We start from the raw sequence: 16,134 nt of genomic DNA on the forward strand, positions 1-16,134 counted from the left end.
GTCAGTGCAAAAGCAGATTTTATAAATTTTTGTTTCATTTACTGGATTTCAAATAAGTAGAAAGGTCAAAGCTGCTGATAATTATTCAGTCATATCAAGCTTCACAGATAATAGTTTTCTGCTGAAATACAGATCAAGATGGGTTTTTCCAAACCTGGCCATCACCTGGGCGCTTTGTGAAAGTAGGAATTCCTGGGCCCTGGGATCTTCATCTCTAAATCTCTCCAAGTGCTCTGTGTGGAGCTGGTCTAGCATGAGTAGCATTTGGGAACCGCTGGCCTAAACGAATGTGTAGTGTATGCCTTCTGTTTACCATTTAGTTATATTGCAGCCAGTTCTTCCAACCTTGGTCCTTGGTAGATTTTAACAACAGATGAAACTACTGCACTTTCCTTGAGGGACAATCATTCCACCTTTGTCATTCTTATCGGGGTGTTCTTCTGGGTTTTCACCCCAATCATGTGTTACAAGCAAGACTTGTTCTTCAGCCCATTGCTTTTTGTTTTTTTAGGACAAAAACTGCCTTATCACTACTTACCATCAGAACCGCTGCCTTGCGGTTCACTGTGCTATCACTTTACAGCCAGTATTTTGTGACTGTCATTATCAAGGGCTCGTTAAATGTTCCAGATTCTAGATTCCCTGTAGGAAGAGGGTTTGTGGCAGGGAGCAGGGCCGGTCCGATGGCGAGGCTGAGGTCTGGCGATGCGGATTCCTCTGGAGCACGTACAGTATCGGCATTCCTGCCCTGGTCCCACAAAAGCTGCTCGCTGCCAACTCCTCTGACTTGAGAGCTCTAAATTAAGGCCAGTTCCTTTGCTCATCCCACAAACCCTTTCATGTTCCCTAACCGCAGCCTGAGGAAGGCGCCTGGGTCTCACCAGCAGCAGACCAGCACATGTTTACTTAATTCCTGAGACATGATGACAGTGGTCCCTGTGCCACTAAACGCTTTTCTCCCGTATTTCCGGTCGAGGCTGCTTTCTGAGCTGCCTCGCGTGTCCCGTGTCTTGCAGTGCCTTCGGTGCTGCCCAGGAGGAGCAATGGAAGGTGAAGGAGCAGCAGCTGAAAGTACAGATTGCGCAGCTCGAGGCGGCCTTAAAGTCCGACCTGACCGACAAAGCGGAAATCCTTGACAGGCTAAAAACCGAAAGAGGTACCTGCGAAACGGCCGCCGCGTGCGCATTCAGGCCTGTGTTGACCCCGCTACTCACTGGCCCCATCCGGGCTCCCTGGGGGCCTTCTGTTGGCCATTCCCCCGGCCGTGGATGGGAGACACGGCCTGTGTCTGCAGCCGTCCGCTCCCCAAGTGTGCTGGTGGCTCAGACCTTCCTTTTAGTCATCCTAGCCTTTGGGCCAAAGGAATTGTCTTTTCTCAGAGTCATTCTTACTCATATCGTCATTTATTCTCCTAAATTTTGAGCCTTTCTTCAACAGTTCACAAGTGTTTACTGAGCACCAGTATTTGCTCGGCGCTGGGACCCAGCAGTGAGTGAGGCGCTGTCCGCAGGCAGCATCCAGTCAGCAGGGAGGAGCGTGGCCGTTAAGTGAGTGTAGTACGTGCAGCAGTGGCCGGCACCTTGGGAGTAAGAGCAAGCAGTGTGAGAGACAGTGGCAGGAGCTCACTGTTTGCTGTAGGTCCGGCAGGGAGGGTCTCTGATAGTGAGCTATCTAATTCTTCACCTTGACCCTGAACTTGACACCAGAAGCCTTGTCAAGATGTCCCTACTGTGAAAATTCGAGTCAGTGTGGGGAGAGGTGGGCTAAGAACAGGAGTACGGAAGGGAGGTCACGTGGGTATGTGTCTGCTTTATATTGTTTTTCATATTGAGAAGAAAAAACAAGGACTGATGATGAAAAAGAAAAAAAAAAAGGTGTCCTTGCTGAGTAATAATCACGAATAAGATTCATGTTATGAATCTCATCTCACTCTTCTTGTCTCATAGAAGTAAAATAACTATAATTAACTGTAGAGGTTTGACTTCTGAATTCTACACCTATACGTTACACACGAATGCACAACAGGGAAATGGAATTATTTGCTTCAAATATTGTAGCTGGTGCTCACCCACTAGCTGTTCCTTTGGAACATTTGCAATTTTGTTGCATGAGAACATTTAAAAGTTTAATGCAGGCTCAGTAAAAAAAAAAAAAAAAAATTACATATCTAGTCAGTACTCTATATATTGATTTAGATCACAATGCCATATTTTATTAACTATAGGAAAGATTTTTCTTTCCAATTTTAATATTTCTGAAATTGGCACTTTATAAATCATAACATTTAAAAATTATGTTCCGACTTATTTTTAGCATCTTAAGAAGGTTGAAACAGAACACACTTAATCACTGATATAGTCTTAATTTCAGGAAAACACTTCTATTTACCCAGTAATTAAATCTGATGAAAGATGACTTATGAATGTTTCTCTAGAAGATTGTGAGTGGAATAAAATGGTGACATGATTTCCGACCAGGGGAATATTTAAAGTTTTCAAAGATTGAGCTGCAGATTTTACAGCTCAGAACTGAGTCCCTAACAGAGCGCGTGTTTTAGGAGCTGCTCAGTAAATTCTTGCTCACTGAGGGAAGTGCAAGTACTCTATATTCCCTTTCTCTTTTCCAAAAACATGTACACTTCTCATTCTTGAAGAAAGCAGAAATGAAGTAAGTTTGCTTGCTTATGTGCTTTTCGTACTTCCCTAGATATTAAGAATTCCAGAGCTCTTGTCTCTAGACATCCATATTGACCTCAGGAAAGAAACTCTTCGTAAGGGGTTTAGAATCTGTGGCCTTTTTTAAAAACCTGTATATTGTTCCTGAAGCAATTCTGAGGGTTCTTATAAATTATTAAAGCCACAATTGCTAAGTTATTTTATTTAAACTAGTCCATGTCTCATCTTTTCTTTTTAACTGGTTCTTATTTCTTTTAGATTTTTGAATTATAAAAATAACTCAGGTATGCTGTAAAAAATTCCAGTAAACAAAATAAAAAGGTTCTTTTAAATCTCTCAATTTCACAACCTGGAAGATAATCTCTTTTAATACTTTTGTATGTCCTTGCAGAGTTTCCTATATGTATACAGTTTTATAACATGCTTTTTTATTTATCATATTTTGAAATCATCCCTTGAGTCTGAACATACATTCACATCATCATCATTTATAACGGTCGTCATAGTTTTTGAGGGTGAGGATGTACCATGATTGTTTAACAATCTTCTATTGATGGATTTTTAAATCTCTTTAGTTTATTAAGTATAAAAAGATCCTAAACAAATCCTTGTACAGTTATTCATTTATTTTCTAAAAAAAAATTACTGCAACTAAATCTTTATTTTTAATGCAAGTGTTATTTTATTTTTGCTTGAACACCTAAAATTTATAGATCTAATGATTTTAAGTGTGTGTGGTTTTATGTGAAAAGTTACAATAGACTATAAGAAAAATATTACAGCCTTTAACCATTTTTTCCAGGGAGACACTAAACCAAAAAATTGAAATTGCCTATTTAAGGAAATCTTTTAATGTTTAGAAAGTTCCTTTTTGTATAACAGATTTTGAAATTGTTTAATTTTGCTTTGAAGTCTCTTCACACACTTACCTTTTCATGTACCCAGTGTTCTTTGCCAGGAGATGTTTCCCTGGCCCTTGTAGTCATTCATCTAACTGGCAGATTATTTTTAAGAATACTCACCTCTTTATTCGAGGTACAAATTAGTTTCAGATTGTGTGAATATGTGGGGGAAGGATATGTAAATGCAGCTTGCATTTGGTTAATGCTTAAATTAACTGCATGTGTGTGAGGGCCTGCTTCGAAAGTGCCTTTCTATCTTTAGCTGAAATGCATAATTCAGCATAATACGTGAGCTTATATTGATCACAGCTGAAGACATTAACACAAAGGAGTTTGAAAGTTGTTTGGTTGAATTGTTCTCTGCACCCTGCTTATTAGTGGTGTGCTTGAAGGACATCATTTTTAAAGAGCGCAATGTTACCTCATTTGAATAAAATGCCGTTTGGTTTAACAAGCTTTTTGTCAAAATCCTAACATAAAGGAGGTTATTTTTCATCTTGTACAGGGTGCTTTGATTTTTCACATTGTAATTCAGCAAGTCTATTTCCTCTTTGAACTATATCGTCTCCCAATAAACAGTTTAAGAAAGGAAAAATATAGTGGATAATTCTACATAAAATTCAACAGGGAAAAAGTTACTGATATTCCATAATATCTTTTCCCACTAAGTTATTTTCTTACTAATAATGCCATAGTGTTTTTTTTAAATATCAATGAACACATGAGGACATAGTTGTTGAAACAAAAATCAGTAAAAGAAGAAATACTGGAACAAGTTTATTTATGCCTATTAGAATGCCATTCTTAGGGCCCTCGTCTGAAAAATTGAAACAGTTAAGAAACTCGAGCTCAGAAATCGTCATCCAGATGAGCACGGAGCAGCCCCGTCCTCCCCACGCCGGCTCGCCCTCAGAGGCCCTAAGCTCCGCTAGCCACAGAAATAGCCTCCGCACCTTGCCCTTTCCGTCCTCCTGACTGTGTTACCTCCTTTCTGCTACCTGCTCACTCAGTCAGACGTTGTTTTAGCCTCCGCAACATAAAATAAAGCATTCCACATCCTACCCTGCTCTCTAAACAAAAAGCAAGTCTGTCTCCTGAGAACTCATAGTTATTATTCATCCTAATTTTTAGTTTAAAGCCAAGCATTTCACCTTTACATTCACTTTCAGATTTTCCAAGTATTGTCCATGTTTTTAAATTTTTTTCATTTTGTTCACTAAATATTAGCAACGTATACTCTAGGACAGTGATGGCGAACCTTTGACACATGTGTCAGAGGTGACACGCGAACTCATTTTTTTGGTTGATTTTTCTTTGTTAAATGGCATTTAAATATATAAAATAAACATCAAAAATATAAGTTGTTGTTTTACTATGGTTGCAGATATCAAAAAATTTCTATATGTGACACGGCACCAGAGTTAAGTTTGGGTTTTTCAAAATGCTGACACGCCGAGCTCAAAAGGTTCGCCATCACTGCTCTAGGATAACCTTTAACCTTTTATCAATAAGAAAAACTTTATATATTTGATATTAAAAGGCCTCTTCATACCCTGCCTAGAGTCACAGGTTGTGTGTGTGTGTGTGTGTGTGTGTGTGTGTTATTTTTCAATTTCAAGGAAATATCTGAATTTTTTCCATTTCTCCTTAACTGTGTATTTTACCATTTTCACTTACATGCAGAATTTCTAGCTTGGAAACAAAGCATTATAAATGTCAGAAACATATTTTTGTATAAAATGCAGTCAGTGTGCAAATGTACTTATGTAAAGAATTCTTGGCAAATGTGTTGACTTGCCTTTTTTTTAAGGAAAGGAAACAGAAACGTACAACTTGAATTGAGGACTTATGACAAACATAAATCTTGGAGAGCAGGAGGACGGAATTAGTGGAGACACTTGGGATGACGTGGTTTAGGGTCAGTCCACAGGGGGCCCAGGAGGAGGATGCCTGACCCCCACAATGAGGGCGACTGACGAGTGCACTTAAGAACATGAGACGAGAGAACACATTTGTTAACGAGCTACTGTGCCTTTTTTTTTTTTATGCTTAATGCAGGGAGTGAAAAATTAGTCTATGGATTTACTGTCCTCAGTAGCGCTACCCTAAGCCCCTGTTTGTGGGTCATGGCCAATGCCTGCCTAGGGGAACATAACGGACCTCCATCCCGTAATGATGGCTCTGCGTCCATGTCCTTCTCGTTAACAGCATGAGCTCATAGAGAACACACACGAGTTATGACTGACACTCCCCTGCCCTGGTTGGGAATCCACTGCTCCTATCTTAACAGATTAGTTAAAAGGTAGTTGATTAAAATGATGGCTTTAGTTATTATCAGAGAAATTATCTTGTTTAAATAAAAATACTTTGTTAAATTAGGAAAAGAAAATTCAAGGAACTCCAAAAACCAAAAGATAATTTTTTTTTTGCATGCCTTTCAGGACCCTTACTAAGTAAGTAAAAATCGCAGATTTAGGAACATATTTTCTTAAGTATTTTAGATAGAATGTTCCTTTGAAGTCCCGGAGGCCACAATTTCCTTCTATTAATACTGCGAAGTTACGTCTTACGTTTTCGATAAGCAGTGAATCATATGGCCGACATCTGAGTGTGTGCGTGCGTCCGGCTCCTGCTGCCTCGCTGGGTGCTAGCTCATTTCCTCTCTGCCCGGGGCGTCGCTGGCTGGAGCTTGCTGTGTCAGTGTAAAACGTGTTCCTCTGCCGTGTTCTCTCATATCTTTCCAATTGTGTCGACTTTCTTTTCAAGACCACAATGAGAAACTCGTTCAAGAGAACAGAGAGCTGCAGTTACGCTGTCTGGAAGGAAAGCAACAGCTCGATGACCTTAAAAACCGCATGAAGTTTTACAACCAGGTGAACCCTTCTCTTCTGTAGGATGTAAATCCACGTTTTTCTCTACATGCCTTAGGCGCAGAGAAAGCACTATTCTAGAGAGGAAAGGGATGCAAATATGTTACTTCACTGATCACGTCACGGTCTCAGGCAGCTCATGCTCCGTCCGTGGGGCCGATCTGCGTAGTTGGAATGTCTCCTGCGCTTTCCCTTCATGGCCCCCTGTGAGCTCTGACTCCTCTGTCTTCTGCAGGAGGCTGATGTTAACGCTGAGGAGCTGAGTGAAGCCCTTCTGCTCATAAAGGTAACTTTCTGCACCTCCCCGTGAGTGTCATGTCTACGTGGAACTGTCCCGGCAGAGTGCAGACCCGTCTCTGTAACCCTCACACGGGGCGAGGGAATGACGCAGGAAAGGGGTCCGGTGACATTTAGTGGCGGCATATGCAAAGTTCATAAGGACATCAAAATCACATTGAAATAGACCTTAAAGACGTCTATTGTCTACAGCCCTTTGTCCAACGGTAACCAACATTTTTACATGCCTGACGATAAAACTAATCGACAATTTTCTCTCCTGAGAGACCTGGGTGTACACTGTTTTTATTATTGTTGTTAATCCTCACCCGGGATACTTTTCCGTGGATCTGTGGGGAGAGGGGAAGGGACGGGGAGAGACATCGACGGGAGGGAGACACATCGATTGGTGGCCTCCTACACACCCCCGGCCAGGGCTGGGGATCGAGCCTGTAACCAAGGATCATGTGCCCTTGATCAGAATCGAACCCAGGACCCTTCAGTCCTCAGGCAGATGCTCTATCCACTGAGCTAAACCGGCTAGGGCCGACACTACTATTTTAAGTAAAATACTGAATCATAAGTGTTACCAGAAGATACTTTCCAGCTCTAGGATATTCTGTTGTTTACAGGAAAACATGAGAAAATGCATTTCTTTCCTTTGAGATCATCACAGTGTAGATTTTAATCAAATGAAGAAATAGAAATCGAAATAAATGTACATGATTTCTTTTTTATGTCATGAAGAAATAAACTGTTTTTCGAATTCTCTATAATTGTTCCAAATGTCTGTCCAAATATATTTCCTATGCCAGGACTACTTTATTCCTGGTGGAAAATGGAAATATATCTGTTTTCAATTAATGATTTTTCCTTGCTATATCTATATTAAATCACATGATTACATTTTAGAAGCTCTTGTTTTCAATAATAAAACATGTTTTCGTTTTAGGCTCAGAAATCACAAAGAAATGGAGAGCTTTCCTTTTTAGAGAAAGTAGACAATACCAGTCATAAAGATCTAGAACGTTCCATGAGGGAGCTGCAGGCAACTCATGCAGAGACGGTGCAAGAGCTTGAGAAGACCAGGAACATGCTAATCATGCAGCATAAAATCAATAAGGATTACCAGGTAACGGAATGGCTTGGGAGAGGACGCGTCCTGCCACGTTCTACGTGCGGTTCACCTGCCTGAGCAGTGTCACGTGGTACCTTGTTATAATCTGCGGCCATGTGTTCCCACATGCCTGGAAGTTCTCATAAATATAACTAAGTAATTAGAAGAAACTGTTTTAAGACAAGTACAAAATTTTAAGTCCCTGATTTGATTTGATTTTTGTATAAATGGTTTTTTATTGATTGCAGACAGGAAGGTAGCGGGGAGAGAGATAGAAACATTAGTGATGAGAGAGAATCGTTGATCAGCTGCCTCCTGCACGCCCCCTACTGGGGATGGAGCCTGCAACCCGGACATGTGCCCTAATTGGGAATCAAACTGTGACCTTCTGGTTCATAGGTAGATGCTCAACCACTGAGCCACACGGGCCGGACTAAGACCCTAATTTTAGAGCACAAGTGGTAGCACTGTACTCGCCTGGACTAGAGTCACCACATTCTGCAAACAAGGTGATTCCCACAGCCCCTTATACACAGCCGCAGCCACGGAGAAACACCTCCGCCAAACGGGCCCGGCTTTTGTGGACCTCACTTCTGGTTTTATGAACAGCCCTAAGGGTGGATTGTGAAGCCATAAGCTATTTGAGGCCAGGAAACGGCTACAGTTCCTGGCATGTGCAGGATCTAGAAAACGCTTGAATCCTACTTGCTTTAAAAAATGAAGATGGAACTAATCACACATGTTGAAACATGTTCTCTCTTATGTTTTAGATGGAAGTTGAGGCAGTGACCCAGAAGATGGAGAATTTGCAGCAAGATTACGAGCTCAAAGTGGAACAGTATGTCCACCTTCTGGACGTCAGGGCTGCGCGCATCCAGAAACTAGAAGGTAGTGGGCACAGTTCCTTGCTCGCACGGGAATGGTTTATAATCGTTGAAATGTCCTCCTAAGCAACACTCACAGTTTCTTTCTACCTTTTTTCAATCTATAACCACAATAACAATCACCAGCAAGGCGGTTTCTATCTGATTCGTCTCTCCTCGGAAATTCGTAGTCATTTCCCACTACTTTTTGAACTCAGTGCTGCTTGCAGGCGAGATGCAGAGTTCTGCATGCAGCATCTCAGACTAAACTTACCGCCTCGTGTCTGAGTTTTCTTCTAAGGAAGCTGTGCATCTCAGACAGACAAGCCTGCTTGCCCTTTGTCTGACTCCTCTTGCGCAGCCCCATCACCGTGCCACTCCATGTGCGCCTCCTTCCTCCTCTGACTGCAGATGCACCCTTCCCTGCTTCAAAATCTCAGTGCAGGCCCGGCCCGGAGCTGCTCCGGCCACTCTCCATTCCTCCACTGGAAATGCCCTTGCGGTGGTCTTCAGACCTGGCCCAGCGTGAGAACCACAGTGGAACTTGTTTCCCGTGCAGCTTCCTGGGCCCCCCTCCGGACCGGGGACCCGTGACACTGTATTTTTAAAAATAACTCCAAGCAGCTGGCTGGTATGGCTCAGTGGTTGAGTGTCAACCTGTGAACCAGGAGGTCACGGTTCAATTCCTGGTCAGGACACATGCCCAGGTTGCGGGCTCAATCCCCAGTGTGGGATGTGCAGGAGGCGACCGATCAATGATTCTCTCTCATCATAGATGGTTCTAACTCTTTCTCCCTCTCCCTTTCTCTCTGAAATCAATAAAAAAATAGATTTAAAAAATGGTAATAACTCCAAGCAATTCAGATGCAGGTGCAAAACTATGCTTTGAAAAAATACTACCTTGGCACTTACAGCTTTCATTCTCGTGCACTCAGAAACTGTGTCTGGGGATTCTTTTATTTGGCTTCTTCACTGTTAGGGCATTGCATAGTGTCTGTGACTTCTCTAATCAGAAGTACTTTATCTCTCATGTCCCATGATTACCATGCTTAATTCAGTGGTTGATGCCAGCAATAATTTTACACTTAAAAACTACTGAGAATCCCCAAGGCCTTTTGTTTAATGGGTTACTCTTATGATATTTATTATATTAGAAATTAAAAGTGAGAAATGTAAAAAATAGTTAAGTCATGTTAAAATAATAAACCACTACATGTTAACATAAATTACAGCACTTTTTTAAAATCCTCACTCAAGGATATGTTTTTATGGATTTTAGAGAGTGAGGAAGGGAGGTGGGGAGAGAGAGGAACATCAATATGAGAGAGAAACCAATCAGTTTTCTCCCGTATGCATGTTTTTTATAAAAAAAAAAAGCAGTATTTTTTATACCAAAAAGTAGTGAGAAGAGTGACATTGCTTTAATTTTTTAATTGTTGAACATTTTTACAAATCTTCTTAGTGTCTGGCTTAATAGAAAACATATGTTATATCTGCTTCTGCATTGAATCTGTTATGATATCACATAGCATGTAGGTTCTGGAAAATTTCGTTATACACTTGTGAGACAATTAGAATGAAAAAAGCAAATAACATCTTCATACTATTTCTTAAATACTTCTGATCGCACAAACCTTCAAAACAGTTTCAGGGTTCCCAGACCCCACTTTGAGAACCACTGCTCCAAGTAGAAGGGCTCAATAAATATCTTTATCCAACTGGGCAGGGTTTTCCAGAAGTCACAGAGCAGTGTGTACCTTTTATCTCAAGCAGTGCTCAATAGAATTTGCTTAATGGCATTTTCCCAAATACCAAGGCGGTCACAGAGTTTGAGACTTTTATCAGTAGATTTTATGTGTTCCCTGAATTCATTGATTCAGTCCATAAACATGGTCAGGCTTCATGCATCCTACGCAAAGTGCTAGCCAGGGGTGGGCAAACTTTCTGACTCGAGGGCCACAATGGGTTCTTAAACTGGACCGGAGGGCCGGAACAAAAGCATGGATGGAGTGTTGGTGTGAACTAATATAAATTCAAAGTAAACATCATTACATAAAAGGGTACGGTCTTTTTTTTTTTTTTTTAGTTTTATTCATTTCAAACGGGCCGGATCCGGCCCGCGGGCCGTAGTTTGCCCACGGCTGTGCTAGGCAGTGCGAGTACAGCTAGGGAAACAGCTCCGGCGCCCCCCGCAGGAGCGCACAGGATGTGAACAAGTAAGCGGACCGGTTCTGGACAGAGTGTGGCGCTGGGAGAAGCAGCTGAGGAAAGACTGCCCAGGGACCCCCGCAGATTCAGGGGAGACTCCGCACTCCAGGTCGGGAGTGTTTGCTGCAGAGCTCCCCACTAAGTAAAAGCATGGGAGGTTCACGGGGGAGGGGAGGCGGGTGGGAGGGGGTGGGGGAAGCATGCTGGTCACTCGGGAAACGGTGTGGAGCCACCGACTAGGAACCCCGAATCAGGAACCATGAGGGCCCTGGTTGCCATCTTGAAGAGCGGGGACCTTACGCACCTGGAGAGCCCTGGGGGGTTTTGAGGTCGGGGTAACACACCAGACCTGCCTTGTGGGGATGGCTGTAGGGATGGGGGAGGGCGAGTCAGGTGTGAAGGAAGCCAGGGGTTCCTGCTGGCCTGGGCAGTAAGCACTGGGCTGTAATGAGGCAGCCTCGGTGGAGAGAGAGGATGATGGGCAGGTTCGATCAAGCCTTAGGGAGCGGCGGCGACCATGACCCCACCAGAAACGAGAACGTGCTGCCGTAGGCAACGTGGTGAGTGCTGACACCACCACCCAAGATGCAAGTGCAGAAATAACTGGGAGCAGATTTGAGACATTCTGTTCCATACACTGGGCTTGCTGTGCCTCGGGGATGTCTGGGTAGAGGGCTCTGGAGTTCAGGAAAGAAACCTGAATGAAAAAATAGAAACCGGAGCCTATTGATAGTAGCAGAAATCCCAAAAGGGGGGTGAGCTTACCCAGGGGAAGACCTAGACCAGCGGTTCTCAACCTGTGGGTCGTGACCCCCTTGGGAGTCGAACGACCCTTTCACAGGGGTCGCCTAAGACCACCGGAAAACACATATATAATTACATACTGTTTTTGTGATTAAACACTATGCTTTAATTATGTTCAATTTGTAACAATGAAAATACATCCTGCATATCAGATATTTACATTACGATTCATAACAGTAGCAACATTACAGTTATGAAGTAGCAACGAAAATAATTTTATGGTTGGGGGTCACCACAACATGAGGAACTGTATGAAAGGGTCGCGGCATTAGGAAGGTTGAGAACTGCTGACCTAGATGAAGAGGAGGATAACACAGAACCCCAGCAAGCTAGCAGAAAAGGAAACCCTAAAAAAGTGAGAAGAGAGGCAGGAAGAGAAGCAGGGTGATGCTACCATGGAAGCCCTGGTGGGCGGAGCCCAAAGAAGAGGGCGTGGCCATCCTTGTCAATCACGCAAAGAACCAAGTCATGCCTGGACCACAGTCCACTCGCTCCGGCAATAATCTGGTTACCGGTGACTTTTCTTGAGTAGTTTCACAAGAAAAGTGAGCAGCTGCTGCTTGCGGAGGGTGAAGCGTGTTAGAGGAGGAGGGGAGACACAGTGTAAATCACTCTTTCTAGACATGTGGATATGACATGGGGAGGGGATGTGCATCTAGAAAAAAACGGTATCTCTTTTAGAGAAGTGTAGTTGACATAACATTAAACCACATCACTTAAAGTAGACAATTTGGTGAGTTTGGGCCTATGTATACACCTGTGAAACCATCACCGAAATTAAGGTAACAAACATATGCATCACCCCCTCAAATACAGAAGAAAAGTACAGACAGGATGGGGCAAAAGTAGGTTTATAGTTGTTTGAATGGAAAAATAATACAATAATTAATACATAATAATACAAGAATAAACTGTTTCGAGTGCTCACAGCTACAAACCTACCTTTGCCCCACCTGTATTTTATAGACTGAAGGGCGGGAGCCGTGGGAGGAGAAGCTGGCTCCGTAGGAGAGAAGGTCCCAGAGCACAGGCCGGGGAGCAGGGGCACCCCAAGTATTTCCCTCGGCTGTTCGTTCAGAGGCCTTGCCCTTCCTCCTTCCCATGGGAGAGCCTGTGTTACAGCCTAGGCTGTAATGTCGTTGTTTAATAAACGATGTCAAAACAAGTGATGAATTTCTGCATAATATAATATTATTTACAGAAAAACAGGGTAGTCCTAGAATTTAAGATGGAGGCTAGTCCCCCAAGCACTCAGCCTTCCTACCACTGCAAAAGCCGCTCTGTGTCTTCATATGTCCGTGTTTGAAATCTCTAAACCGTGTGTCTTCTCCTGCAGCCCAGTTAAAGGATATTGCATATGGCACCAAGCAGTACAGATTTAAACCAGAAATCCTGCCAGACGACTCTGTGGATGAATTTGATGACACCATTCACTTAGAACGGGGCGAGAACCTATTTGAAATCCACATCCACAAAGTCGCCTTTTCTCCGGAACTGTCGCAGGCGTCCGGGGACAAAGAGCCGCTCACCTTCTGTACCTACGCCTTCTACGACTTTGAGCTACAGACAACGCCCATCGTGCGGGGCCTCCACCCGGAGTACAACTTCACCTCTCAGTACCTCGTCCACGTTAACGACTTATTTTTGCACTATATTCACAAGAACACGGTCACCCTTGAGGTCCACCAGGCGTACAGCACAGATTACGAAACAATCGCAGCATGTCAGTTGAGATTCCATGAAATTCTAGAAAAAAGCGGTCGGATATTTGGCACAGCAAGCTTGGTTGGTAAGCACAGTATTGTCTACTCCGCTGGTTTTTGAGCACCCATCTTGCACCAGTCCCTCTGGTAGGAATGTAGCCATGGAAACCACAGCCCTGGCCCTCAGCAAACAGTGTGGCGGAGGAACAGGCTGGCGGGCAGACAGCTCTGCCGCAGCGGTTGGCGCCCTGATGAGGACGTGTTCTCCTCCCAGGAGCCCTAGGGGAGACCTTTCCCAGGAAGAGAGCTGGAGAGTTGAACCAATATTGGGGTGTGCCCGCCCGGCAAAGCCATACAAGGGCCTGTTACACACGGTGCGTGCTCGGCACCGCATGGCTTTTCCCCTGTACCTGAGACTGGGCCGAGTGGGGAGGTGCCAAAGATTCCTCAAGCTGCATTACAACGTGGAGTTCATATTTATAATTTTGAGGTTTCATATTGTATCTGTCAGTCTGCATAGAGCACAACTTGTTCAAAAAGTACTACAGCATCAAAAGGTCTTGGGGTGTTTGGTTCCATTTTTTTCTATTTCACGAGGCGTGGAATAATATAAATTGGAAGATCTCAAACATAGTTTGACAGTTCTTTAATAATATTTAACATACAGTGAAACTCATACGTGCAGAAGTAACTTTATTTTCTTCATCTCTGCTATTTGCCAATCACACGTCATTTGTGCGTGTCACATACTATTTTACTCAGTATAAAATTTATAGTTTCAATGTATAGTACCATTGATGTATTTTTTACTGGTATATATTTTGATTTATGGGGCTGTTTTAACAGCGAGTTTATATATTGATCTGTAGGAACTAAAGAAGACGTCCCAAACTTCGGCACCGTGGAATACTGGTTCCAATTAAGAGTTCCCGTGGACCAAGCGATTCGCCTTTATCGAGAGCGGGCAAAGGCTTTGGGATATATGACATCAAATTTTAAGGGGCCAGCGCAAAGGCCGTGGGTAAGCTTGTTTGACTTTAGGACACTTTTATGACACAGAAATTGTATCATATTCTTTCTATGTCATGCTTTAAACTGAAATTATTTTCTTTCACAGCCATCAAGTGGCTTTTTCTAACTTTTTATTTTGAAATAATCATAGACTTGCAGGAAGCAGCAAAAAATAGAACAGAGAAGTCCTGTGTACCCTTCACACAGCTGGTCCCAGTTGTAAGATCCTACAGAGCTACAGGACAATATCAAAACCAGGAAGTGGACATTGTACAACACTATTAACTAGGCTACAGACCTCATTCAGATTTTACCCGTTTTTACATGTGTGGGGGAGGAGGAGTTCTGTGCAGTTTATCATGTGTATATGTTCATGTAACTACCACCACAAGCAAGACACAGTCCTTCCATCACCTCACAGGAGCCCATCCCTGTGCTGCCCAGGGCACTGGAGAAACAGAACAGCCTTCCGGTCATCACACATCGAGTGACTGTCCTTACACTCCCCACTGCGAAGGAAATACATGCCTATTATTGGGCTACAAAATGAGTATGCTCACTGAGAACTGGACATTTAAATGCAGTCCCTTAGGTTCAGACTGTTTCATGGAGCCTTAACGGCCATATTTCCAAAAGAAAGAATGTCACGATCCAATGAATGCAGAAAGTGCTGAATTGAGCAAAGTTAAGTAGAATGTTTGACTTTAGGACTTCTCATGTGTAATGTGAGGCTCAAGAGGAAGCATAAAGTATGAGTTATGTGGAGTTACAAAGGGATAGAATGTCATAGAAACACTGTAGAATGTCTACTCAGGTCTTAACTATCTTCATTTGGAACTGCCCTCACTCCCAGTCCATAGGTTGGGCTCCCAGTGTCAAGCTTTATGTTTGGTGATCCTGTTCTCTCCTACTCACCATCCAATTATAACTAACTAGAGGCCCACTGCACGAAATTTGTGCACAGGGGCTCCCCTCAGCCCAACCTGCACCCTCTCCAATTATGGACCCCTCAGGGGATGTCCGACTGCCAGTTTAGGCCCAATCAATCGGACATCCCTCTCACAATCTGGGACCACTGGCTCCTAACTGCTCACCTGCCTGCCTGCCTGATCACCCCTAACTGCCCCCCTTGCCAGCCTGGTCTCCCCCAACAGACCCCCCCTGCCGGCCTGGTCACCCCCAACTGCCCCTGCTGGCCTGGCCGCCCCAACTGCCCCTGCTGGCCTGGCCGCCCACACAGCCTGCTGTTCAGTCATTTGGTCTCCCCTCACTAACCCCCCTGCCAGCCTGGTCGCCCCACGCAGCCTGCTGTTCAGTCATTTGGTCATCCCTCATTAACCCCCCTGCCGGCCTCGTTGCTCCTCGCAGCCTGCTGTTTGGTCATTACTGTTACTGTGACAGCTTCCCAGACAATTTGCATATTCCTCTATTATTAGTATAGTTGATTTAGGAATATCCACCTGACTCCGGTTCATCCAGTCAGATTCTGCTTCCTGAGATCAAGAGAAAGCAAGACTCGCCATGCCCGGAACATGCAAAATTAGGAGCTTCTACCATGTGAGCCAGCAAAGGAAAGAAAAAGGGTCTGGAGAGGAATGAGCAAGCACACTGAGAAATGGAAATTGGATGGAGAGTCCATTCCGGTGGCTTCCGTCCTGTTTCCTTCCTAAGGCCCAGCCGCCTTCCTGCTACAACAGTGGTCCAT

General features: G+C 43.7%; 1 protein-coding gene across 2 annotated transcripts in view; it reads left to right on the forward strand.

Annotated features, from left to right (window-relative positions):
* The window catches only part of RPGRIP1L (RPGRIP1 like), a 75,763-nt gene that overhangs the window by 32,092 nt on the left and 27,537 nt on the right, over nt 1–16,134 (forward strand). For both annotated transcript variants that reach the window (XM_036346034.1, XM_036346033.1), the window contains 7 exons: nt 1,017–1,156; nt 6,344–6,450; nt 6,683–6,733; nt 7,676–7,855; nt 8,611–8,728; nt 13,052–13,504; nt 14,288–14,439. In XM_036346034.1, the coding sequence (XP_036201927.1) occupies nt 1,017–1,156; nt 6,344–6,450; nt 6,683–6,733; nt 7,676–7,855; nt 8,611–8,728; nt 13,052–13,504; nt 14,288–14,439 (1,201 nt within the window). The remainder of the gene's footprint in view (nt 1–1,016; nt 1,157–6,343; nt 6,451–6,682; nt 6,734–7,675; nt 7,856–8,610; nt 8,729–13,051; nt 13,505–14,287; nt 14,440–16,134) is intronic.

This window comes from Myotis myotis, unplaced genomic scaffold (genome assembly GCF_014108235.1).
Source record: "Myotis myotis isolate mMyoMyo1 unplaced genomic scaffold, mMyoMyo1.p scaffold_m19_p_19, whole genome shotgun sequence".
Lineage (NCBI taxonomy): Eukaryota > Metazoa > Chordata > Mammalia > Chiroptera > Vespertilionidae > Myotis > Myotis myotis.